This window comes from Gouania willdenowi, chromosome 8, assembly GCF_900634775.1.
Source record: "Gouania willdenowi chromosome 8, fGouWil2.1, whole genome shotgun sequence".
In the NCBI taxonomy this organism is placed as follows: Eukaryota; Metazoa; Chordata; class Actinopteri; order Blenniiformes; family Gobiesocidae; genus Gouania; species Gouania willdenowi.
This window is the reverse complement of record NC_041051.1, coordinates 13,816,122-13,843,657: the sequence shown is the minus strand read 5'-3', so window position 1 is coordinate 13,843,657 and position 27,536 is coordinate 13,816,122. Positions and strand designations below refer to the sequence as shown.

The 27,536-nt window shown below is 37.0% G+C and overlaps 2 protein-coding genes and 1 long non-coding RNA gene across 3 annotated transcripts; 2 read left to right on the top strand and 1 right to left on the bottom strand.

Annotated features, from left to right (window-relative positions):
• Positions 1–886: 886 nt before the first annotated feature.
• On the bottom strand, positions 887–23,229 carry LOC114468271 (uncharacterized). The gene is made up of 3 exons (XR_003674626.1): positions 23,104–23,229; positions 3,396–3,406; positions 887–897 (listed from the first exon to the last, which is right to left on the bottom strand). It is a non-coding gene; the product is annotated as an uncharacterized LOC114468271 (long non-coding RNA).
• Positions 988–11,436, top strand: LOC114468269 (kelch-like protein 20). Its single transcript, XM_028455058.1, has 12 exons — positions 988–1,122; positions 1,362–1,666; positions 3,621–3,755; positions 3,839–4,030; positions 5,498–5,641; positions 6,922–7,108; positions 7,324–7,470; positions 7,572–7,700; positions 7,846–8,022; positions 9,225–9,371; positions 9,450–9,615; positions 10,789–11,436. Exons 2-12 carry the CDS (start codon positions 1,373–1,375, stop codon positions 10,940–10,942), a joined length of 1,872 nt encoding a protein of 623 aa, XP_028310859.1. The 5' UTR covers positions 988–1,122; positions 1,362–1,372; the 3' UTR covers positions 10,943–11,436.
• Positions 13,037–27,536, top strand: uqcrc2a (ubiquinol-cytochrome c reductase core protein 2a). The gene is made up of 14 exons (XM_028455059.1): positions 13,037–13,157; positions 15,944–16,048; positions 16,157–16,306; positions 17,426–17,490; positions 17,607–17,663; positions 17,755–17,879; positions 20,142–20,239; positions 20,395–20,452; positions 22,404–22,499; positions 22,571–22,770; positions 24,142–24,222; positions 24,301–24,377; positions 25,553–25,706; positions 26,867–27,536. Exons 1-14 carry the CDS (start codon positions 13,125–13,127, stop codon positions 26,948–26,950), a joined length of 1,383 nt encoding a protein of 460 aa, XP_028310860.1. The 5' UTR covers positions 13,037–13,124; the 3' UTR covers positions 26,951–27,536.

The following is a 27,536-nucleotide window of genomic DNA, read 5'->3' as shown; positions in this document are numbered from 1 at the left end:
ATTGTGTGACAAGATATCATGCTATCAAAATGTCACAAGATTTTTCTTGAAGAATGTCATGATGATGATATTATTTGTTTTTTTATTTTCTCTATTTTTAGAGTGACACTTTTTGTACTTTAAATGGGAAAATGTGTCTTATTTATGTTGTTGATTTTTTTTTAAATAATCTTATTGAGTTGAAAAGGTCATCATATCCAGATTGATTATGTAAGTATGGCCAGAATTGACTTCAATAAAAGCATGGCTATTTCTTAAAATATATGTATCTTTTTTTCCCCTTACCAAAAAAATATTGTCTCGTATCAATATCGTAAGCTCTGTATCATATACGCCTCGTAAACTTTGTATATCATCCACTCCCGCCTATAGATTGTGCATATCTGATACATGTTTTTGTTGAATTAAAATAGATTTTGAATTGAATGAATAAACAAATTCTTAGTCGGGTTAAACCACAATTGCCTAGGTCAACTTTGCATGACATATGTCTTACAATATTTTTTGCATGAAAATACAAGTCAAATTAAGTTTATCTTTATTTATTCTATGACGGCATATGCAGGCATGGGTAAAACAAACAACCAAATGAATAAATAAACAAACACATAAATTAGGAGGGGAAAAAAAGTGTGACGAGAATCATGCTATTTTTAATTTTTATTATTTGAATGTTTTCAAAAGCTCTTACTGTTTTACTTCAATATTGCATCATTACATAACATTCATTATCGTGCAGCAGCTTTCTTTTCCAATGCAAATCACGTATCGGCTATGTAATGTGTGTTGTTGACAACAACAACAACAACAACAACAACAACAACAACAACAACAACAACAACAACCTTTGCATTACAGAGCTGCCCCCCCTGTTTTTATTTTTATTTATTTGTTTAACTTTCTTGATTATCTTAGAAATGCTCGTGAGTTAAAGCTACTTCATTTGTTCACCGTTTTGCCGCCTGCATTTATTTATCGCGGATGCAGTTTATAGACGAGCTTAAATTGCGGGAAACCATGCCTTGTACCTGGCAACCCCGACCTCTTGGCGAAAACCGTTGATCTAGGGCTGAGGCAGGCACAACTGTAAGCTGGAGAGCTCGTCACGACTATGGTTTTCAGGTAATGTGTGGCTTTGGTTGTTTTCCCCTCTGTGTTTGTGTCACTGTACCCGGACCTTCGGTCGGTGTGGTGGTGCTGAGGTGGAGCTCACCCGGAGACCCGTCTGTGTGTCTCCGCTAAGCCTCATTAGAGGCTCAGTCTGTGACTGTAGCCTCCTGAAGCTCAAAACAACTGCTCACTTTTTACTCAATCATTTAAGTCTGAAACGTGTGGGTGTGTTTTGTTGTTTTCTCTCTCAGCTTTGCTGGAAATGGATGCTGAAATACACGTCGCAAGGTCCGCGTTGCTAGCTTCAATTAACGCCAACTTCCCCGCGCTGGAAGACGAGCGTACGGTGACGGTCAACCCCAGCCCCACCACTCCCCCAGCCGCTCTGAGCAGCGAGGACTACATGTTCCTGGAGAACCGCCACCCTGGTACCGTTCTACGAGGCCTGAACAGCCTGAGGCTCAACAACGCCTTCTGCGACGTGACGCTGTGCTGTGGGGGTCAGGAGTTCCCCTGTCACCGCATAGTGCTGGCCTCCTTCAGCTCCTACTTCCAGGTACTCCAGGCTCTCTGACTATGGGCTCCAGATCACACCATCAGTCAGAGGTGTAGAGAGTACTGATATATCCCACTAGGGATGTCCCGATAGAACTTTTTCCACTTCTGATACGATATCTATATTGCAGCTTTGAGTATTGACCAATATCGAAACGATATCAGCACAAATCATACACACTTTGTAGTGTGGAATGTTATAAAAGGCTTGATCAAGTGATGTTACTCAGAGAACAATAGTCAGCAATTCAAGTTGACTTCAGTTATTTTTTATTGTCAGTATATAGTGGGAAAAACTGAGGGCGGAGACAAAAACTTATCTGAGTGCTTTTATCGGAGATTTTAGATGTAGTTCGATTAAAAATCCGATATTCGTTTTCTGCCTGATATCAGACCGATATCAATATCAGATCGGGACAGCACTTTATTCTACTCAAGTACAAGTAAGTCATACATAAAATACTAGGGATGTCCCAATACAACTTTTTCACTTCCGATCCAATACCGATATTGCTGCCTTGCATATCGGCTGATATTGATCCGATACGATATCGGCATGAATCATATATACATTAATTACCTTTTTTGTAGTATGGAATGTTAGAAAAGGCTTTATCATTCAATGCTGTTTTGGAGCCGTGCATTATGTTTAATCTGTGATGTGATGCATTTGTTGTCAGAGCATTTAATTTTTTTGTAATGTCATAATGTATGTTCATTTTAAAGAAAAAATTTTTTTACTTAGTAACTTTGGTAAAAATGTAGCTAATTATTGATTTAGAAATATACTCAAAAGTACATGTACCCATAAAAGCAACTCAGTTACAGTAACATGAATACTTTCACCTCTGCCATCACTCTCCAACGTTCACTGTTGGCTCTCAAAATCTATTAAAAACATTGATGAATTATGCATCAATGCATCCAAAGCTGGAGTTGTAACTAAAACACATTCAAACTATACTATGTGGTATTTCTAGCATTAAAAAGCATCATGTACAGTAGTCCAAAAATGATGCCCACTTTTTAATTTTTGTGTGGTTCCTAGTAGGGGCGTGCATTGCCCTGAATCTGACGATACGATTCACGATTTGCATGTCACAATACGATACATCCCGATATTAAACAATGATATACATCGCGTAGGGCTGGCCGATATGGACCACAACTCATATCACAATATTTTCATTCAAAATGGTGATATATGATATAAATCTCTTTTTTTTTTTTTTCTTTTTTTTTTTTTTTTAACTCAAAGTCTGACCAGAAAGGGTTAAATTTGCTAATGCAAAATGCCACACACACACAGGCACGTTTATTAACAAACAGCTGCACAATATGTGCCACTTCTGACCTTTTCTCCTCTAAGGGACAGCATGTGTGTGTGAGTTCTGTGGTGTCGCTTATTTAGGAGAAGGTCTGGGTTATTAGGATGCACTCAGTGATCATCTAACTGTGCTTTTTATGCTGTTGTGAAAGCAGCGACTCCTAAAACGAGTATTTTAATACAAAATAAATCCATAAAATTAAGATATTTGAAATTGTATACAGTATCGTGAATCTCTATATATTGTTCAGGCCTAATATTGTGATGTTAGTAATTAGAAAATTCAAGTAAAAATTGGAATCAAATACAGTTTATTTTTAAATTTGCTTTAAACAAATAAATGGTAACTCAAACTACTAATATCAAAACCAAGTGTCAAAAGTTAAACTTTTACTTCTATAACTGAGTTTTATTCTGTTAAGTTCTTAAAAAAAAAAATGACCACATGCAGCTATAAAAGTTCTTATTATGTTTAAGTGCAATCAACTTCCAAGTTAAAATGCATTAAGGACTATGGTAGTTCAACAACACTTCGTGACCTGGTTTAAACCTAAACATTTGTAAATGTGCTTTACTAAACAGATTTGGGTCCTGTTTGTCTGTGTTGACGTCTTCATTGTGTTTTTAGGCGATGTTTTCCACAGACCTGATCGAGTCCAAGCAGGAACGTGTAGCCATAAACGGGGTTGAACCACAAATGGTTGGTATGCTGGTGAGCTATGCCTACACATCAGAAGTTTACATCTCCAAAGCCAATGTGCAGGTGAAGTCCCAGACAGAAGTTCATCCTCTGTGTGCACGTCCTCCAGCAGCTGCACGCTCAGTCTTTCATTCTATGTGGTGCAGGCGCTGCTGGCAGCTGCTAATCTGTTGGACGTGATGGCCGTGCGTGAGGCCTGCTGTCGTTTCATGGAGCGTCAGATGGATGAGATGAACTGTGTGGGAATCCACTGCTTCGCAGAAGCCCATTCATGTAAATTGCTTGAGAGACGTAGTATGGATTACATTCTTGACCACTTCAGCACGGTTTGTCAGCAGGTGAGACACTAAACATTTTGTGCTACAATATTGAGATTGATCATCGGGTTGTGACTTTTTTTCCCTATTTTTTTTGGTCCTTGTTGGTTTATAACTTATTGGCAGAAATAAAAAAGCTGCTGGAGACATTTTTTTTTATCAGATAAATCCATAGTGTTGGCCTCATAGATGAATTTGCTAAAACAAAAAAAGGAAAATTGCTGCTCAAAAATTACTTTCCATCTCCACCATAAACACTCCGTGTATTGATATTATTGAAGTTTTGCGCATTGCATTGTGGGATGTGGAGTCCCGTAGACGGCTGCATCGAAGTGTTTTTTTTTTTTTTTTTGTTTTTTTAACTTTATTCTTAGTATGATTTCATGTCTTTGTCTCCAAAAAACTCTGCCAAGGTGACTTCCCAACTCATTTCTGGTGTTTTCACTGAATGGAAGGTGCCACAACACAATGGCTGACATTTAAAAATCAGAATCCGGACGAAGTGGAATGTCTCTGAGTGAGGTGATATCACAGGGAATACTGGGAACAAATTGCAACAACGTTACGCTCTCTGGCTGATACAAAATGTTCATCTCCAACAGCTTTAAAAGCCATTGTGACATTTCCAGCAGTTCTTTTATCATTCATTGTTTAATTATCATTGGTTCAAACCAATGAAGAATTGAATTACTGTATTTTATTTTTGGGTGCTAGATTTGACCCCTACTATCAGTCAGGAAAAGTAGGTGTCGTTTACTAGAGCAGCGATTCTCAACCTTGGGGTCAGGTCGCCAGATGCTTTCAAGAAACTAAGAATATTTTGGCAGCAATTTGAGCCCATTTTTTCTGCAACTACACCAAACTTGTCATATTTTAACCTATTTTCATCACTTTTTCTTGCCATAGTTTTTGTTCCTTTTAATGTATTTTTGCTACATTACTCCCATTTCTGCCACTTTATCAAAATGTAAGGCCTTTTCTGCACATTTTTTAAAAACATTTTTGACGCTTATAAACCCTTTCCACTGCTTTTCCCACCTAATGTCACAATGTTGACCCATTATTGTCACTTTTTTCGCTCTTTTCACCGTATTTCATTCTTATTTTTTGCCATTTTAAGCACTGCCACGCTTTGTCATGCCCCATTATTTGCCAGTTTAAACTAATTGTTCCTACTTTTTAAACTGAATTACCCTAACACCCCCCTCATCTCATTTCTGCCACTTTTAAGGCTGCGCTGCCATGAATGCGACTCCTCCTCGCATGTCCTCTGTGCCTCTTTAAGATAATTGAACTTGGCACTGTCGTGGGTTTCATGTGTGAAAAGGGATTAGCACAGATTACCCACTCTCCCAAGTGAGCAGCCAGTGTGGCCAGTCTGAATTCTGCATCTGTAAAATGTTTTGGCCTCAACAAAATTAGAAATGTGATCTGTCTCTGATGATATTTCACTAAAATCTGTGTATCCATACCTTTTTTCCTTCCCAGGATGAGTTTTTGTCTCTCTGTGTGGACAAACTGACAGAAATCCTGGACAGTGACCTTCTTAACGTATCCAAAGAAGAGATGGTTTTCGAGGCTGCGTTGCTGTGGTTGAATAAATGTCCTTCTCGGAAGCAGAATTTTGAAAAGGTCAGATTAATTTACAGTAAAACACTGGGATCATCTAATTAGCTTCACAATTTTGTATGTTTAGAGCTGCAGGCGTGTAATCCAAATCATCCTTTACTAGACACAGAGTTGAAAGTTTAGTGTGCTGTGTGAAAAAGACCTCCACTCAGCAGCTGTTGGTTTTAAAAGGCTTCCATAAATCATGGCTCACAGCTGCTTCATGAGCCTGTTTCCCTCTGGGCACGGACAGGTACAAGGACACTTGTTACTTACTGAATCTTTATAGCTGTTTGCAGGGTTTTGTCTGCCTTTTTTTTTGCACTTGGATTATAACTTCTCCATCCTTTTTGGACTACTGGAAATACTGTTTAGAATGTGTGATGGGATTAAGATTTGATAACTACAGGGTATTAAGCCACTTTTTAGAGAATCTCTTACTTGTAACTCCTGTTGTTTAAACTGTTAATTAGGGATGGGAATTGAAAACCGGTTCTTTGTGAGAACCGGTTCCCAGTAATCCAATTCCTAGGAATCATTGATTTGCTTGTATTTCAATTCTGCTTATCGGTTCCTCTTACGTCACAAATACGTAACGATAAACTCCTCCAGGTCCTGTGTATTGTGTTAATGCTAGCACCAAGTGGAGCTTCTTCCACCATATAGTTGTTTGCTGTCCTCGGTGCTGTGTTTGTAGCGTCTCTGTTGCTACGCTACTCGCTTCCGGGTTCTGTACACTTGCGCAAAAGTTCCTTCTTGCACGGACTTTTCTTCTGAAAACAACACACACACACCTCGTCGCCAGTTTATGTCCTCATAACAAGTAATCAATTATGGGAGTTGGACTGGTACTAATCGTTGTCTTTAGTTTACTCTTTCTTTTTATTTATTTATGTTTTTTAAGTTTGCTCTTTCACACGTTCACACACACGGCTGATGACGTGACATGTAACAACCAGGGGACGGCGTCTCTGAAGTCCCATTTATAGAAATGTTAAAAAAAAAAGGCAATTAATTAAAGCTTTTCCGTTTAAATACATAACAAGTGCAGCTGTACTTTTGGTTAATATGTTCTTTTTTTACTGAAGAATTATTTGTTTTATGTCTGAATTAGTTTTGTATCAAGTTGTTTAAGTTCAAAAGGAGCACTGTAACTGTTCTCAAATGTTTGTAGCCAAAGTTTAATGTATTGTATATATTATTAATCTATACCTGGTGGATTAAAAGAGTCGATATTCCTGCAAGAAATTAAAGAGACAAAGATAATGTAATAGAGAGTTAAAGCAGCACTTTCTTCCTTGAAGGTCCTCGAGCACATCCGCCTTCCTCTCATCAGTCCTTACTACCTCCATGACGTTATCGAGTCTCTGGATGTGGTGAAGGAGAACCAGGCCTGTCAGAGGCTCATCTCTGAGGCCAAGGACTACCTGCTGCTGAAGGACCGTAGAGGAGAGCTGTACTGTCCCAGAGCCAGGCCTCGCAGTTCCCTGGGTAGAGTACATCTATATCAATATCACTCGCTTATTTGTTTTGTTTTTCATTCCCTGCAAGGGAAACTCATGTTTGAAAAAAAAAAAGGCAGTCGTTAATTTGAATAGTCCTGTCGTAGTAGAGAAACCTTTTAAGTAAAACCAGGTTCCATACAAAATACTTTGTTTTCAACCATTAAGTCAATGGCTCATTTCCTTTTGTTGCTATGGTAACAGGGACAGCTGATGTGATAGTGACAGTCGGAGGAGAGGACGACAAGGTGGTGCTGCGCAGTGTGGAAAGCTTTGATCCTGTGACCAATCAGTGGAGGAATCTGGCATCTCTTCCCTTTGCTGTGAGCAAACATGGGCTGGTCGTGTCAGGTGAGACTCAGTCCTAATAAAGGGGAACGGTTCCAAGCACGTTTACATCAGATATGTGCCAAGATCTTTAATTTGTCCAACATTTCCCTCTTCTGCTGCAGATTCAACCCTTTATTTGGCAGGAGGGGAGTTTCCTGATGGCTCAGCCAGCAGAGAGATGTGGTGTTACAACCCTTGCTTCAACTCTTGGATGGAGATGGCCCCCATGAATGTAGCTCGGTCTGAGTTGGGTAAGACTGTCAATATGCTGGCCCCGTTTTTTTTATTGTGGAGTTTTGTACAGAGCACAAGCTAATTTCCTTTTAAAGTAGGGGCTAAACAATGAAGTGTTTGGGGGGAGGGTTTGTTTCTGCTCACTGAGTTTTCTCTTCTTAGGCCTCGTGATGCTGGATGGCTTTGTTTATGCAGTGGGAGGTTGGGAGGGACGCTCTCGGCTCGACACCGTGGAGTGCTTCAACCCTCGCACCAACTCCTGGCAGTTTACAGCATCAGTAAAAATGGCTGTTACTAGTCCTGCTGTGGTAGCCCTGAACGGTCTGCTGTATGTTACCGGTAGGGCTTAAGATATTCACACACAAGCACGTTTGTCCTCCTTAGTTTTAAATCCATCAACTGACTGGCAGAGGTGTAACAAGTACTGATATATTGTCCTCAAGTAGAAGAACTGTTACTTGAGTATTTTATGTATGCCTTACTTTTACAATCAGGTACAAGTAAAAAGTAGCTCAATTAAATAGTACTCAAAGTAAAATGTACTAGTTACTTTCACCCCCCATGTTTGTTTTTGGTAAGTCTTGCCACGGTTTCATTGCATACAGTAAACATCTCATGTTTAAACTTTAAAACAATTGGAGCTTGATTTATTTTCCACAGACATCTGTATATAACTTTGTCAAAATGTACAATTCTTTTTTTTTTTTTTTATTTCTTTTTTTTTAAATTAACTGTTAGAAACATTCTCAATTAAGGTTTTAGCTAATGAAAAGTGACGAGGCAGCAGTTGACGAGCAATGCAAGCAAAATTAACGTTCTTCTAACAGAGTCTGGTTGCCTGGAATACAGCAATTTTACATTCATCTGTTTAAACTAAGAAACACAACTTGTGTTATTTCAACAACACAACAACTTAAACGTTCTTGTGTCCAACACTGTTGTAATCCTGGGAGCGAGTCTATATATTTGTTGCTCAACATTAGCTGTGAGTGTTTCTTACCTTTACATGTTTGATGCAGAAGTCCTGAATGCGGCAACATCTATTTGCTTGGGTAGGCAATGTTTACATTGCATTATGATACTGTCACCTTTCCTATGTTCAAATGCAAATATGTCAGAAAGATGCGACCAGGGATTTTCACCATCATCAGCCTCTCTCTCATGGTGTTTTCTCCTATACCGTTCACTGTAGTCCACATAAGCAGCAGTAGCTAATTCTTCTTCTAATACCCAGCATTCAAAGTTTTGGCATGGTGCACGATATTTAATCTGATTGGTCGGCTGTGATGTTGATCTTTTTAAAACACAAATAATAATTTACTCGGTAACAGTTAATTGTAGAAATGTAATGAATTACTTTACTTATTTTAAAACGTACATAAGGAAACGTACTGATTTAGAAATATACTGTACAAGTACCCATAAAAGCAACTCAATTACAGTACTTGTAATCTGTGACTTTCACCTCTGCATACATGCAGTAAATCTGGCATTCCTGACGGAGAGGTAGTAAATTTGCAGATGTGTTTTGTTTCCTGTAGGTGGTGCCGTATTAGAGGACGGGGACGGCACAGACCTTGCACAAGTGTACAACCCGAAAACTTGCGTCTGGACTGAAATTGCTCCTATGCAGATTGCTCGCTCTGGTTCTGCTGCTTGCACGCTTAAAGGAAAGCTCTACGTCATTGGTAACTCCCAATCTTAACTGTCATTGGTTATGAATGAAAGAGACACCTACTGACTTATTTTCATTTATTTATTTTTAGGGGGATGGCATGCTTCAATTGAGAATACAGACAAAGTGGAATGTTACAATCCTAAAACAAACCAGTGGACCATGTGTGCTCCCATGAAGGAGCGACGCTACCGACCTGGAGCTGCTGTAGTAGATGGAAAGATCTACGTGTTGGGAGGAGAGGAAGGCTGGGACAGGTGAGCACACAAGACTACGGAGAAAGTTTAAATATACTGTATATTAGGGATGTAAGGATATATCCTAATTTGGCTGACAATCTATGCAAACAATCCGGATTCAAATTGATACAGCACAGTTTGTGCATTGAACCTCTGCTTAAACAATAGGGGCTGACGAAGAGCTTTAATTGGGCCAGAAAAAGATGACCCGGCCCTAACTTGTCTGACCGGAATGTAGCCAATGTCTCTTTAAGCCCAAGCCCGTTTCAACCAGACATTATTCACGTCCGTTTGTGCGCATATGGAGGCGAGTCGGCATCCATGTGCCTCTGTCTCACGCTAATAGAAACGGATCACCTGATTTACCGTGCAACGTCTGAACACAGCCCGAGCCCGTAGTGTAACGATCGTAATTAAACCAGAACCGTCAGCACAGAGTGACACGCACACGCGACTCACACACACACACACACACAAACTGTTTTTTTTCTATACTGCATTTATGATTTGAAACAGTTCTACAATTCTTATATTTTTATTCTGTTTTAAAAAAAACATTTCTTTACATGGTGACAAATAAAAAAAAAAAAGTGCAGTTTATTTTGGTTTAAGAGTTAAAAAGATTGTAATGAGGTTATAAGAAGAAAATACTCTTTTATTTAAATCAAACTAATATGAGAATTTGTATTTTGATTATCTGTTTATTTTTTTCTTCAAAATATGAAATTTAAAGGAGTTAAGTGCATCATTACGTCCCAATCTTTGATTTGAATTTCTTTAAAATAAAAACGTGGGATTAAAATCATTGGTTGGGTGTATCCTTACACCTCTACTGTATATCGTTTAAAATGAAAGATGGCTTTATATTCCTGCAGTTGACTGAAAATTGAATGTTAAGTTCTACAATTTTCAAAGACTCAGCCAGGCGGGGCTTACGCAACGAAGAAATTCTCAATGCACAAAAACTTCCTGGAAAATAAAATTGGATAAAAATGCACTTCCAATTAATATTAGGAATAAAATGTTGATCAATAAAGTGAGATGACCAAAAACGCATGTAAACCTGATTCTATAGAAAAAAATAAGTACGGACATTGCTTAAGAATGATTTTATTTTAAAGATAAATAACAGTAGTTGTGGGGTATTTTTGATGACAAAGTAACTTAATGCTTTTCATCTTTTACATGCAGATATCATGACACTATTGAGAGGTACTGTGATGACACGGACACGTGGGAAATCGTTGGGGAGATGCCCACCAGTCGCAGCTGGCTCAGCTGTGTCTCTCTCCAGCTGAGGAAGGACCTCTACATAAACATTTGTGAGACCACACGTGACGTTTGAAATCCATGTTCATGTGGTACAACAGTTACTCCCATTAACTTATGGTGCACTTAAAAGCTCAGAACTGTGGAAGCCAGCAGACTGAAAAAAGCCTGTTGTATGTAATGCCTGTGTAAGCATTACTGGCAACTGTGAACCACATCTGAACAGGTGACACTGAGGTGTGAGCTTGTTTTTCTTTCTGGCACCCTCGACTGAAGACGTTCCTTGCCAATGTAGTGTATTTTTGTATTGTCCTGTGATGTAGCTATTTATTCAAGGTTTATTAACAATGAGAGATTAAAAAAAAAAACAAAAGCAAACGAATCTAAAGGAAAACATTTGTGTGAAAGCATCCTGTTGGCCTAACATTTTCGAAGGAAACCTGTGAAAATCTGTTAGCCATCTTGCAATTGTAAGTTGTCTTTACTTCCTGTGTTATGTTAAGCATATTTTTGTATCGTGTACATTGCAATTTTAGCTGCATTGGCTTGTAATAAAGAAGTTTAATTCTTTACGGTTTAGGTTCTTCAGTTCTTTCTGCAAAAAAGGTGAATGTACATCCTAAAGCTTGACATGATTTTGCTACGGAAATAACTTTTCTCAGAGTGATAGCGTTTCCCTCGGGTTAAGGTTAGTCAGCCAAATTAAAGATTAACTCAAACGTGTAAATGACAGGATACCTGTAGTGAATTTTAATTGCTAGCCTAATCAAGAGATTTTATAGAATAATCAAGGTTTAATTTTAGTAAGTCCTTGTCGAGCAGTCAGGAGTTAAAAAAAAAAAAGAAAGAAAGCTGGATCACCCAGGAAACACGGTGGCCACTTGGTCTTGGATTATATATTGTGTCACGAGATAGCGATATATACTTTATTAATCCTGTGGGAAATTTAAAGTTTTCAGTAACTACAATGATGCCAAAAGGCAAGTTAGTATCAAACAAAAACAGATATTGGAATATTAAAACATCTCAACATATATAATAATGGTATCATGATATTGAGTATACCTTTCCATCCTTGCTGCATATGTCCCAAGCTTCTTTTCAACAGCAGGAGACATCGTCAATGTCTTAAGAACATTTAGACATGCTAATATTGTTGGAAAACAACATGTCCATTTCTAGGCTGTGTTCTTGTTCTAGTTTGATGATGAAGCATGTTATGCAAAGTTAATGCACAGACTTTTTTTTTTTTTTTTTTTTTTTGAAAATTGACGATTTTATTTTTAAACAGGATTGGAATGAATTGTCAGTCTGTTTTTGTGTTATTTTATATGCACTATAAATAGATGGGAAACTAATGTTTGTTAGATTTTATTTCATTTAAAAAGGTTATACCCATAAAATATATAAGTATGCTCAGAGTTAATAAATTAATCGCATGGTGGTCTTTTTCTTTTTTTAAACTTTTGGTCAATATTGTCTCGTATTGTGTATTGTCCCATCTCAAGTGACTATGCTCAACTCAGATGCCCATCAAACTCATGGCCCGGGGGTCCAAATCTGGTCCTTTGGAGCATCCATTTTGGCCTGCAGGAGAAAGTAAAAATGACATTTTGTAAATGATACTGAATATACCCAGGGGCTCACAGTTTTCCTCGTGTGTATACTATATTGCATTTTCAATGTTAAACTGTTCCCACAAGATTCTTACAAAATCCTTAAATTTTCCTCAAATTAATACATAGTATTTGTCTTAATTAAATAGAACTTGGTTACGAAATACATATAACAAGGCACTTGCATGCCATACAAAGTTCGAAATAACAGAAGTTAGAATAGAATACTAAAGTCAAACCCACAAGTTCAATCTCTACACAGAGGAGCAAAATAAAGCGAGAGAAAAAATAACAAACATAAATACATGAAGAAAAATGTAAAATAAAAAACATACATACATGGGGTCTTTTAAAGGGAATACATCAAAGGTACAGTAGAATACAGATTTAAAGAGGGCTATGTTTTTTCCTGTCAGTGTAAATTCTTCAATCATGTTTAACAAATTATTTGCTTTATTATTTTTTAGATTGTATTTTCAGATATGAAATCGTTCAAAAATTACTTAAAAAAAATGTGTTTTTGCCCAACCTGGCAACACAAGGAAGCACGTTGTCGTGCTCGACGCGCGTTGCATTGTGGGAAGGACGTCAGTCTGCCGCCATCACTGTGCTTCAGTTCATCTGAAGGAGAGGATCAGAAACATGAGAGGAGTCCGCTCTCTGAGCTGTTTCTCTGTGAGTCTGTGGTCTGTGTCTGTTGTTTGTGTCTGTGCTGCTCGTTTGTTCTTTAACATGGCGGCTAAATGTGAAGCTATGGTTAGCTGTTAGCTCACTGCAGGACAAACCGGCTAATATGCAGCTAATGCAGGTTTTTTCTCACTACAGGCAGATTTAAACAGTATAACAGCTGAGTCAATGGCTGACGTCTCATCATAATGTCTACATACCCTTTTATAGCCACTAGATAAAGAAGTGAATGGTTAAGTTTGTCTGTATGTGTGTACATAACGCTCTACTGGGTGGAACCTGAAGGTCATTCACTACTTTATTGTGAACTAGGTGTGTTTGATTAATGACCGTCTCTATTACAGTGACAGTCAGCAGACAACTGTGTGCTTCATAGCTTGGTTCACTAAAAAATAAAGTAACCGTGGCCTTTGATGACTGGCTGTGTGTGGCCGGGGTGTTATGTATCAGAGCGGGTCATTTCAGGACACTGTTCTAGGCTGCTCAGTGTGTGGACAAACTGGATACTATGTAAAGTAGAGCTGGGCAATACGGACCAAAATGCTTATCTCAGTGTTTGTTCTATATAAGGCGATATACAATATAAATGTCAATATTTTTCCCAGAAAGACCATTGTGGATTAAATTTGTTGATGCAAAATGCCACACAGGCACACTTAGTAATAAACAGAAGTTCTAAGAAGTAGCAAAAGCAGTGAATCCTAAAATGAGTATTTTATATCCTCAAAATGGAAACTCAATATATCTTGAATCTGGATATATTGCCCAGGTCTAATGTAGAGTCAAGTTTTCCATTCAAAAGAGAGATGTCCTGATGCAATTTTTTCACTTCCGATAAAGATACCGATATTGCAGCCTTGACTGATGGCCGATATCGATACAATACGACCTCAGCACAAATCATACATACGTTTATGACTTATTTTGTAGTGTGTAATGTTAGAAAAGGCTTGATCAAGTAATGTTATACAAACAGAGAACAATAGTCAATAACAGTAGGGATGAGAAAAACTGACCCATTTATTATTAACCAATTGGTTACGTACATTTTAATTTTCAACATAATATCTACAGTATTCTACAATTGAATACATTTAATATATATATCAGAGATTTTAGATGCAGGCCGATAAAAAAACAATATTCGTTTTCTGGCTGATATCGGACCGATATCAATATTGGATCTGGACACCCCTAATTCAAAATAAGCAAAACGGACAGTGTCTGGAATTACTATGTGAAATAGAAATTGCTTTACGTGAGGAATTTATTGATCAAATCAGAAAACCTGATGACAATATTGTATAAATACAGTATTAGGCAAACAAAGTCGTATATTGCTTATATTATGAATGCATTTGACGTTACACCATTGCTGCGTAGTTTAGACAAAACAACTTGGTAAACAAAATAAAATGGTAGTTTAAAACTCCAATAATAACCTCAACCTAACTCGGGTCCAAGCTGGGATGCTAAGCAAATCTAAAAGCAGTTACATATACAGAGTACTATAATAGCATATGTTTATATATTTGCTGTGTACAATACGATACAATGTCTGAAGTCTGTTTGGAAAACACAGACGTTAGTTATTTCACGTGAACTGTGGCATGTTAAGTAAACTTTTGATATTTGATTTCATTGATTTTATTTCAATCATATAAATGACAACTTAAAAACTAAAATAAAATTATTTAACATCAAGAAAAAACAACAAAACTGTGTCTTGCATCTCAGTTTACACGAAGGAAAAGGAGTAGGAAGTATAAACTGAACTAATCGTACCCCTTTCATTTTTTCTACACCTCCTAACTAAAACAATAGCACTTTATTAACATTTTGAAAACATTCAATGCAATATAATACTCACACAGAAACCATGCAATAAGTTTGTTTTTTACGTTTCCCAAACCTCCTTTTCAAATAATATTTTACATTAGGAATTTGCCACTGTTGTGTTTATTAAAAATAAAAAATATCACCAATCTGAATTAGGGCTGGGCAAAAAAATTGATTTTTTTCAAATTTGTGGAAAAAAAACGATTTTTATTTTGCAAATTCAAGTTTAAATTTTATTTATTTTTTAAAATATTTTAAAATTATTATTTTTTTATTTTTCCAACACAGTTTTTTTTTGGACTTTTTTCGCATTCTGTCCTTGTGGGTTTCCTTAGCGCGATGTGAGCCAGCCCCCTCTTTGTTTACATTTGTTTACCCTTTGGCTATATGTGTGCCACAGGCATGTTTAATTTTTTATTTGCACTATGCTGAGATGCTAAGGGGAGAGTTTATTAATTTTTGTAATGTTATATGTTATAAAATATGTAGCTATTTAAGTGCATTTGAAAAAAAAAAATTCAAAATTGATTCAAAATTGCCCAGCCCTAATCTGAATATCTGACAGTAATGTTCAATTTTAAAAAAAACCCAAAAAAAATCCCAACTATTTTTATTTTTCACAGCAATTATCAAAGGGTTTAGAACAGCTCTGTAATGTCACACAATTATACAGTTGTATCGCACAAATAAAAACTACAGAACAATCCGAACAGCAACAACAGTATCATTTAGGGGGTCATGTTTATTGTTCTTCTTCTTAAACTTGAATTCACCGTTCACCAAAAACCTCCTGGGTTTAGAGAATCGTGATTTGGATCAGAGCTGATCTTGCTGTGTTGATGTTACGTACGTCACGTGTGTGACATTTACTTTCACGTGTTTGGAATCCAAAGGCAGTAAAACTATGCTAAATATTACTGTCGCTGTTTTCATAGAAACGCTGCTACGCTGCAGCCAGGAGGACTGATGCTCTGACTGAACCTCTAGCGCTGCAAAAAACGTCCACTGCTGCTGCACCCATCACTCCTCAGAATGTGCAGGTAAGAGCTGGTCTCAATAAAGACACTGAAAAATGACATGACTTAGTCCTGTTTTCAATTTATAGTTTGACGTCTAAAGTCTTGTTCCTTTGTTCTGTGCTGGTTCAGGTGTCTAAGCTCCCCAACGGTCTGGTTATCGCATCGCTGGAGAACTACTCCCCGATGTCCAGTGTCGGCGTGTTCGTAAAAGCCGGAAGTCGCTACGAGGGTTTGGAGAGCCAGGGAGTTTCTCATGTGTTGCGTCTGGCAGCCAATCTGGTAACTTATGCTTGAGTGTGAAGGAGTGATGTCTTATAGTGAAGCTGGCATTAAATGGGCCCTATAATATCATTTTTATTTTTTTTCCAAATTTCGTTTAATTTTTTTCTCCAAATTCTGTTTTCCTCATTCATTTTTGATTTTTTTTTTAATTCTGGGGGTTTTTTTTTTTAGAAATATTAATACATTTCTTCAGAAAATAGTAGTTTTTAACTCCTGTGAGGATACAAAATAAATACTAATAAAAAAGAAAACCATAAATAAACAAAAATGTACCGTATTTTTCGGACTATAAGGCGCACCGGATTATAAGGCGCACTATCAATGAATGGGTCTGACTGGGTCTATTTTCACACATAAGGCGTACCGGACTATAAGGTGCACCGGTTTGTTGTTGTTGTTATTATTATTATTATTATTATTATTAAGATGCATTAAGCGAAATAAAATTTATTCAACTCATTAACAATAACTCAACATTGTTCAGGTTTAACACATAAAATACAGAATACACTCACTTTTTCAGTTCAGTATGTTGAAGCACAGTAGTTAATTTCATACATAAGGCGCACCTGATTATAAGGCGCACTGTCGATTTTTGAGAAAATTAAAGGATTTTAAGTATGATATGTAAAAAAATAAATTGAAAAATAATGAGTAAGATACAATTAAAAGTACTGTACTGACATGGATTATTTTGACTCCTCCTTTTTAATGATTTATGTCATATAAAGATGTATAAGAGCAGCGTTAATGTCACCCAGTTTCCCCCTCAGGGATCAATGATGTACTGAATCTGAGCAGGTTTATTGATTACGTTTTGATGAACTTCATTTAAATTGTCCTGATGACATCATTGCAGACCATAATGGTGAGACAAAAACAGTGCACCTTATGAGTGGTCCCTTGAAACATTTCCCCTAACGGCGTTTCATCCACTTTCTGTTGATTTCCACGTTCAACTGTGGATTCCGTTTTCAGTGGTCGATTTCGTGATTCTGCCCACTATTGTGTTAACGTGGAGATTATAGGGCCCTGGGTATACTAATAAAATAAAGTTAAAAATAAAGTTTCCTTCCAATGACTCAGCACATCTGCTCATCTGTTTTGCTTTCATAGACGACAAAAGGTGTGTCTGCGTTCAAGCTGTGTCGCAGTGTGGAGTCAATGGGCGGCAGCCTGAGGTAACGAGTGGGCACACACGCATGCACACACACGCACACATGCACACTTAGAGTCGTTGTCCTGTTGTGAAAACATTGTACACCATGATGAAGCATTTGTTTTTGTTTTGATGCAGTGTGACCTCATCTAGAGAGACCATGGTCTTCAGTGCAGAGTGTTTGAGGAACGACGTGTAAGTGAGACTTATTCCTATGTTCATCTATAGATCATCTGTTTGGTCACTCCAGCCTCTATGTGTTCTCATCATCTCGTGCGTTTTCCAGAGACTCACTATTGGACTTTCTCGTCAACGTGACCACTGCGCAGGAGTTCCGGCCGTGGGAGGTTGATGAGCTGACGTCCAGAGTGAAAGTTGACAAGGCTTTGGCTGAGCAGTGTCCTCAGATATGTAAGTACATTAAAAAGCTTTAAGGCCTTAAATCAATTAATAATGGTTTTTATTACATTTTTACATTCAGCAGACGCTTTTATCCAAAGCGACGTACAACATGAGCAGTTAGGGTTAAGGGAGTAAACTTTTTCTGTTGTTTGCAGGAAAAACATTTAATCTATGAATATAAACTGTGATTCATCAGGTGTGTACATTTACGTAAACATGTGAAACCATTTTGATAGTTATTTTTGGCTCGTCGGGTACAATTGCCGTAACACTGAATGTGGCCAACAGGCTGGACTAGGTGGAGGAATAGAAGGAAAATAGGGAAATGTAAATTCCAGCAAAAATGGTTAGAAATCGTGGAATACAATACGCGTCCAATGAAAACATTTCTGAATTAATTTAGACAAAAACTAGCTACATGTTAAAATTCGGACTCTTCCCCACACTTTAAAAATGAGCTAATTCACTTTACCAAATAAGGCACATGCTTTAAAGGGGAACTCGTGGTCATTGTCCTGTGTAATATAAGTTTTCTCCCAGCTCCAGAGGTTCTGATATGTTAAAGATGATATATTTGTAGCTGCAGTTTTCATATAAAATGAATGTTTTACAACATAAAAAACCCTGTGTAATTTTTCTTGTTCACTGTCATGACATTACATTTTATTTTATTCTTTAAAATGGAATTAAAAAGCATTAAATATGACTGGCTCGGGGTGTTGTGTAGCTCAGTGGGTTGAGTGCCCGCCCCATGTACAGAGGCTGTAGTTCCTCACCTGCAGCCGGTCCAGGTTCGATTCCCGGCCTGGGACCCTTTGCTGCGTGTCATTCCCTGCTCTCTCTGATCCCTTTCCTATCAAGCAACTGTCATATAAAGGCCACTAGAGCCCAAAAAATCCTTTAAAAAAAAAAAAATATGACTGGCTCACTTCAGCAGAAACCCTGAAGTAGGAGCAAACAATCCAATAATAATAAGTGCCTGTTTTGCTAGAGGAAAACACTGCTGTTTAGTCTATATGTAAGCAGTTCAGATAATTGCATCTGTTCATCTCTTCCTCTCTCACATTCACATTTTTCATTATCTTCTCAATGGGAGTCAGTGTTTGTTGGTATTCTCCCTGAGAGTGGTTAAAGTCAGTGTAAAGCAGAAATAAATGTGTGTTATGAGTTTGTCACACCACAGAAACGTGTGTCATTGACCACTGAGCCTAATTTGAAAGATGAAAAATAAACGCTAAGTATATAAAATTAGGTCTCAGAATCATGGAAAAACAAGCACTTCTCTCTGCTCTGGGACGCTGGGGGCGGGTCTGTTAGAAGTGCTGGAACCACGCCCACATGCGGGAAGGGCGCCGCCTCCTGTACTGTGTCTATGGGAGAGAGCAGCGTAAAAGTGGCTCCCACATCCATAGTGCTTCTCCCATTGGTTTTCCAAAAGTGCTCGGATCGGGCCAAACGAGGCATCAGCGGAAAGGTCTGCTCCACCCGAGTCTGAATATGTGCATCTCTTCTGGGTACAGTCAGAACTGCGCCCGCTAGAGGCAAAACACACAATTGTGGTGCAAAAAAAGTGCTCATGTAATAAAAAATGTGGCACCAGCGAACGCGTTTTATTCCCCTGAGTCCAAATATGTGGTTTGTTTTTAGCTAGGGGCTGAATTGCACCCGCTGGAGGCCGCGGAAGTTTGGTGTGCTTCAGCAGCAGGGCCGGGTTCATGCTAACGATGGCTCCGTTACATAACGCAGCTATGATTTCTGACCCACCCATTAAATCTTGAACACAGAAATTTGAAACACATTTTGTGAAGCCTAGCTTACATTATAAATGGTTAAATGGGTTTTTACATGTTTTAAGGAATACATTTATGACCTATTTAATGTGTTTAGAAGAAAATGGCTGAATTTGCTTTACACGGTCTTGAAAAGCATTTGTAGTGATTTTCCCAAGGCAATAAATTTGTCTTTTACCTAAATGAGTGCCGTCGCCATCAATGTTTGAAAATAAAGGTTGTGTGTTTCTCTATAAAATGACGTTGAGGTTAAGGCCATTTAAAAGCAGAATGCAGACTCTGGGTCAGCAGTGTAGCAAACATTGTTAAAATTGCTCCTTTTTTGGATAATGAATATTTTATTTATTCAACACTAATGAAATGCTTAATTCTAAATAAGTTAATTATTTTCTAACATCAGCCATGTTTTCAATGGAGCCCCTTTACCAATTGATGGACATTTGAACCATTCTTCATCCAGTCTTGTTGTGTTTTCCCACAGCTGTGATTGAAAAGTTGCATGAAGCAGCGTACAAAAATGCGCTTTCCAACTCTCTGTACTGCCCAGACTACATGGTTGGCCATATCTCCTCTCAGCAGGTAGAGATGTAGTTTTGTTCTGTGTTTTTTCATGTAATGAATCATATTTAAATGTAATTGTAAGGATTATAATGCCTTATAATTACATTCTTCCTGACTTCCTTTGATATCACACTTTATTTGACTCTTACATTCCTTTGTTTTCCCTTCTGCAGCTTCAGATGTTTGTTGAGGACAATTTCACCACCAGCAGAATGGCTCTTGTTGGACTCGGTGAGTCTACGTGGCTTCATCACAGCTCTTCCTCTGCTTTCCTTTCAGATACCTTTGACTTTTAATACACGTGTTTCTTCTCGTTGTTGGTGCTGATTTTTATTTTGTTATTTAAACACAGGGTTGGGATCAATTATATTTTTCAACTACAGTTACATCTTGAATTATCCAACTCTATTACGAATATGCTGAATGGCATTTTTTTTTCCAATTTTCCCCCTGAAAGTCAATTACATTCTCAGTTACTAAAGTTCAATTACAATTAATCAAAATTACTGAGCCTTTAATACATAAGCTCATAAAACGTAACCTTCGTCTTGTGTTCGCATTCTTTTATCATTTCTGATGTCCTAAATCAGCTGTAAAATACACTAAAAATATTATCTGTCATCTAATTTTTAGGCCGGACTACCTGATTAAAACACCACTCACTTTGTTCTTCTTCTTGTGTACACTAGTTAAAATTGCTACTCCTCTATGGAATCACAGGAGTGCCGAAATTAAAAGGAAATGCATGTGGAAATATAAAGAGAATCAATAATGAAAAAATATACAAATGTAGTATATTCTTTTTCCATTTTGTCATTGCTTTTTCTGTTTTGTTTTTTGTTTTTTCCATTTGCGTTTTGACATTGCTTTTACTTCATGACTCAAGTGGTCAGTAAAAGCAATGTCAAAGTAATGACTGTGGGCGGGTCTTTCGGTCCAGACTGATTAGTTGATACCTGTTCACACGATACGTGCTTGCAGTCGCTATGTATTAGCAGGCTCGGGGAGTAACGGATTACAAGTAACAGTGTTACGTAATCAGTATACAAAAGTAGTATATTAAAAAACGTGTAGTCAGATTACAGGTTGCTTTTTTTTTATTTTATTTTTTTTATAAAAACGGGGATTATTTCGAGGGATTACATTTTAAAAGCAAGCAGAATATGCATCAGTGCATCAACACACAGTGTGCGTAATCTGATTACACGTTTTTTAATATACTGTCACAGATTACAGTTACATGTTTTTTGTATACTGATTGCGTAACACTGTTACTTGTAATCCGTTACTCCCTGAGCCTGCTAATGCATAGCGACTGCAAGCAGGAATCGTGTGAACAGGTATTAACTAGTCAGCCTGGACCGAAAGTCATTACTTTGACATTGCTTTTACCAACTGCTTGAGTCATGAAGTAAAAGCAATGTCAAAACGCAAATGGAAAAAACAGAAAAAGCAATAGCAAAGCAGATAAAGCAAAATGGAAAAAGCAAAAACAGAATGGAAAAAGAATATACTACATTTGTATATTTTTTCATCATTGATTCTCTTTATATTTCAGCATTTTTATTATTGATTCTCTTTTTATTTACAAATTTGTAATATTGATTCACAGAAAATGACTGAGATAACATTAAAACCACGAATTAAGACAATAACAAAAAAAACACAAAACCATTTTTCCCCCTGTATTAATGCTCTGATTGGTCATTATTTTAACGTAATTGTTGATCATGTGGTCCTTAGATCAGATACAATCACATTTTTGTGGCCCTCGCTGTGATAGAGTTGCCCATCTCTGCCCGAGATTAATATATTTTTTCTAAATGGTAAAATGATCCTCAAGAGAAGTGACAGGTTGTGGGAAAAGTTGATATGAAACATATTTTAATAATTGTTAACTACCGGTACGTATGTGTAAGACATAGAACTGTATCATGGTTCCACTTTGAGTTTAGTTACATTATTATTGACAATTTTTACATAATTTTCATAAAGTCAGTTATCTGAACTCAATTACAATCCAATTATGATTACAACAGCAACAGATTTTTAAAATTATCAAATAGGCAATTACAATTATATTTGACCCCAACCCTGGTTAAACCACAGCGATAATTGAATGTAATAAGATGCAGCTGTTGCTCCCTGTGCTGCATGATGAATCTTTTTTTCTGTCCTTCAGGTGTAAATCACTCCATCTTGAGGCAGGTGGGAGAGGGTCTCCTCAGTGTCCGCAGTGGCCCTGGAGCTCCTGGAGCTAAAGCTGTGTACCGTGGAGGTAAAAGCTTCTTTTCACTCTTTGTCGATGAATAATTTCTTTTACACTCAGACGGACGTGTTTGTTTGCAGGTGAGATGCGACTGCAGAACAGTGACGACCTGGTCCACTCGCTTGTCGTCAGTGAGGCCGCAATGACGGGAAGTGCTGAGGCTAATGCTTTTAGCGTGCTGCAAAGGATTCTGGGTGCTGGCCCTCATGTGAAAAGGGGCACAAGCAGCACCAGCAAGCTAAGCCAGGGTATTGCCAAAGCTACCACACAGCCATTTGATGTAAGCACCAGAGACTGAAGGATGATGTTGTGTAAGCAGGACAAGAAGGTTTATTTAGTGCAGTTCAACCCTTATCGTACAGCTGTTCCTGTCTGCTACTCGTTGTGTTGCACTATAGTGATTTCAGACTTATTCTTCATTTTTTTCTGATGCAGAGGAACTACATTCAGAAACTTTTTCCTTTAAATTACGATGTCAGACTAGGGCTGGGTAATATATTGAGATTTCTAATATGGTGATGCAGAAAATTACAATATTTCCTATAACTATATATTTTTATTTTATTGGTTATTTTGTATTAATACTCGTTTTAAGAGTAACTGCTTTCACTACTTTTAGAACAGAACAAAAAGCACAGTTGGATGGATTAGTGAGTGCGTCCTCACCCAGTCCTTTCCCTAAACAAGCTGCACTACAGAACTCACTCACACATGCTGTCCCTTAGAGGAGAAAAGACTTATGTAAAACTTATTGTACAGCTGTTTTAGTAAATATACCTGTGTGGCATTTTGCATCAGCAAATATAACCCAGAATTGTCTTTTTGGTACATTTTTAAGTTAAAAAATATCAAGATTAATGTCATATATTGGCATTTTAGGGATAAATATTAAGATATGGGTTTTGGTCCATATTGCTCAGCCATATGTCAGACATATTCTATTAAAGCTGGGGTACCCAAAATATTTTATTTAATTTAAAAAAAAGATACTTATTAGCATCATATAGTATATCGTAAAAGTAATCATTTCTGAAAAAATCATACTTCTGCGTGCTGTCTGTGCCTTATAATTAAGCATTTTAATTATTAAAACCCCAGAAGACAAAACCTCTCCAGCTCCAATCACAGGATTTAGAGAAAGGTGGGGTGAGCAGAGCCCACGAAGGAGCCTCCTCATTGGCTGCCACGATATATAGTGAAGCGCGTGCACGGTGCAAACTTGTTTTCAGTAAAGCATGGTTGCTGAAAACGCCCACTAGGAAAGATCACTGCGCTTATTGTTACTGCATATTCTGCTAAAAAACCCAAAAAGATCAAATCAAAGGAAGAAAAGAAAGAGATGCTTGGATGCAACTTCAGATTGTCAACCTATGCGTGTGCACGTTCAGCGCTCTTGTGCGACTTCGCGCACTTCCAGAGGAAGAGACTGGGAGGGATTATCAGAGTGGGGGGGGCGGGATTTACGGTTCGAGTTCAGCCATGCCCCTCTGTCATGGTTCTAGATTCAGGTAGTGCAGCTTTAATGCACATCTCTTACTATGACTTTTCTTGGTTTGCTAAACTTAGAAAAATTATGTTCTTATGAACAATACTTATCTTCACTAATTGCATATTAACCATGCCTGATGGCCGTCTCACCTGTGTTTTTCAGGCCACTGCCTTTAATTCCTCTTATTCTGACTCTGGCCTGTTTGGTGTCTACACCATCGCACACGCTGACTCAGCAGGAGAGGTGATTACCTGTTCCCTCTACGTGTCGCTTTATTCAGCGTATCTTTCTATAGAGTCACCTTTGTGTTTCTTTGTGCAGGTGATCAAAGCTGCTGTCACTCAGGTGAGGGCTGTGGCAGAGGGCAGTGTCTCAGAGGCTGACATCACACGAGCAAAGTGAGTTCACTAACTGTCATATACTGTATATTATGTAAAAAACAATGTATCCTTTTTAATTTTTCAGCCACAGCATAGCGTCAAAAAAAAAAAAAGTGTTAAATTCTATTCTCTATATTCACTCAGATGAACAGCTCACATTTATTTTCCCCTGAAAGTAAATTAACGGTACATTCTCAATTCTCAAAAGTTCAATTACAATTACTGTATATGTACATTTGTTGCTCAAAACCAAAGTCGGAATTTGGGTCAATTATAAATGTAATTGTGTAATTGATGATCAATTAGAATTATAACATACTTGTAATTGTAACTGGAAAAATGTGTCGCTGTTGCATTTATAATTGAAATGTAATTGAGTTCAAATAATTTACTTTGTAATTGTAATTGGCATAAAAATTCTATAAAAGCTGTCAATTATAATTTAAATGCAAAACTGGGGAACCATGTTATAGTTCTGTAGCTTACACATACGTAGTTAATAATCATTAAAATATGTTTCCTATCAGGTTTACCTGTCACTTCTCTTAAGGATCAATATAGCATTAAAAAAAAATAAAATCTAGTGGTAAACTGACCAAAAAAGGCTCAGACGCCCAAACCAAAAACATTAAAACCAATGTTTTCATGGATAAGGAAGCCTAACAAGGTAACCAAGAGATGAGAAACAACTTGTGATTATTTTTTAATACTTTGTTGCATTAATTAACAAACAAAATGTAAATTCCACAGACAGCTGTCATCAAAAGTACACTGCATTTTTTTTTACAATACAAAACAGACAAAAACAGAACAAAAGAAATAAATTAGATGATAAATAATTTTGTGTGTGTATTTTACAGCTGATTTAAGACATGGGTCAAAACTGACCTGTTATCATAAGAGATGATAACACAAGAGGTAGGTTGCATTTTATGGGCTGTTTTACTAAAGGCTCAGTAATTGTGATTAATTGTAATTGAATTTTATCATTGTCATTGGTAATGTAATTGTAATTGACTTTCAGGGGGAAATAATAGTCATTTTAATTAGAAAAAAAGTCAGTCGAGGTAATTGTAATTTCCCTGGTGAGATGATTAAACAGTTTAGTATGGCACACTTGATGATCTCTAATGTCACATTGATTGATTACTACTGCACCAGTATTTAGTTGTGCTTGACTGTGTTGTTTAAAGGAACCAGGTGAAAGCAGAGTACCTGATGTCATTAGAGACCTCAGAAAGCCTGATGGAGGAGATCGGTGCTCAGGCTCTCTCCACTGCAGCGTACCAGGCCCCTGAGTCCGTCCTCCAGGGTGTAGATGCAATCACCCAGGCAGACGTGGTTAAGGTGAGCACTTTCAACATGTGAATGCCCTCATTTTATTTATTAATAAAATTAAAACCATTAAACATTAATGTTGGAGAACTTTTTTCTTTTTTATGTTTACAAATATGAATACCTTGACATTTGTTGTCACAATAACATAAGTGTAACATACTACACAGGGTTCCTGCAGATCTTTAAAAAGTCTTAAAAGGCATTAAATTCATGAATCTAAAAATAAGCCATTAATTGTCATTAAAATATCTTAAATCACTGTTTCGAAAGTCTTAAATTTTAACACGCAAGTATGGTTTTATGTTTGTAATTAGTCTCACATTTCAAAATAAATAATAAAATTTGTTTTTACATTTTTTTTCTAATAATTTACCGTAACATTGTACAATCACGACAGCAGAACCAACTACACAACAGTGGCGTGTGCAGCGGGACTTTCAACATGTGGAAATGTAAATTTGACAAAAATTGCCTATCTAACGAAGATTTTTCTTAATGGTTTTTATTTTTTGTTGTTTAATAGATTTCTGACTTTTTATTTTCATTTTGTGTTTTTTAGAGTGATTTTGATTGTTTTAGCTGGTAAATTTTTGTATTTTACTGTAATTTTGTGTATTTTTGTGGGTTTCTCTGGGGTCCAGTTGCACATCTGCACTAGACACTGAGAATTTTCTTACCTAACCTTATGTAATTAATGTGGCATTTTTTCCCTCTCAATAGTATTAACTGTGAAGTTGGTCTTAAACTTAATTTCGAATGGCAATAAAAACTCCTAAAAGTCTTGAATCTGGAACCCTGCTGCGAAACGCCGTTAGTTTACAAACCAAAAAAACCAAGTCCTGGCTCAGAATAATTGTTTTTCAAAAAATTAATTTACTGAAGATCATTCAATATGATAATCAATGGTAACAGTGAAACTAATAAAGGCAATATTGTAAATATGAATTTTTTTCCTTCTAAAAGCTACTGTATATTAGTTTTATAACATTAAGTACTGGTAATATTAAGATTACAGTGATTCTTTTTGTAATTTATAGCTGCCTTTAATCTCTAACTTTAAATTATTTTTTTTATTTTGCATTTAATTTATAATCATGCCATGCCTTTCAGAAAATTAAGCTATAAACAAAGTTTTTCTCCGTCTGTGTTTTTTTTTTTTTTTTTTACAGGCTGCAAAACAATTTGTGGATGGTAAGAAGACAATGGCATCCTGTGGACATCTCATTAATACACCATTTGTGGATGAATTATGAATCTGAAACACAAGAACAGCTGGAAACGCGCTGAATAAGCCAAGCCTCGCTATAAAAAGAAAAAGAAAGTAATTTTAAAAAAAAAAGGACCTTCATGCAACGCTTCAGTGAAAGTCACCAGTGTTTTGTAGGTGGCTCTGCAGATTGTGTGAACACCAGAAAATAACAAAGTTGATGTTGTGAGGCTTCTGCTGATTTGCTGTATATCTATGTAAATTAAAGTAATGGTGCTATTAATGGGTTGCAGTCACTGTAATTTTACTTCTCCGAAAGAGTCTAAAAGCTTTGCTACAGAGTGTATGGAGTGTAAATGTGTTTTTAATCCCCAAATGCACAACACCAGGGTTGTTTAGGTGGAAATGAAAATATAAAAACATTGGAAAGAGTTGTTTCATCCCCCAGCCAGTAGGGGGACCCAGAACCACAAATGTAGACTATTTTAAAAAGCATAAGAAGCCATATTGTTCCAGAGCACTTTTATTTTATTTTTTGTCTTTTTGCGCATCCTGCAGATTAGAGAGTATAGAATTGACTGTGAAACCAGCAAATGTACATAAAGAAATAAAATATCTGGCTATGTTCTTGT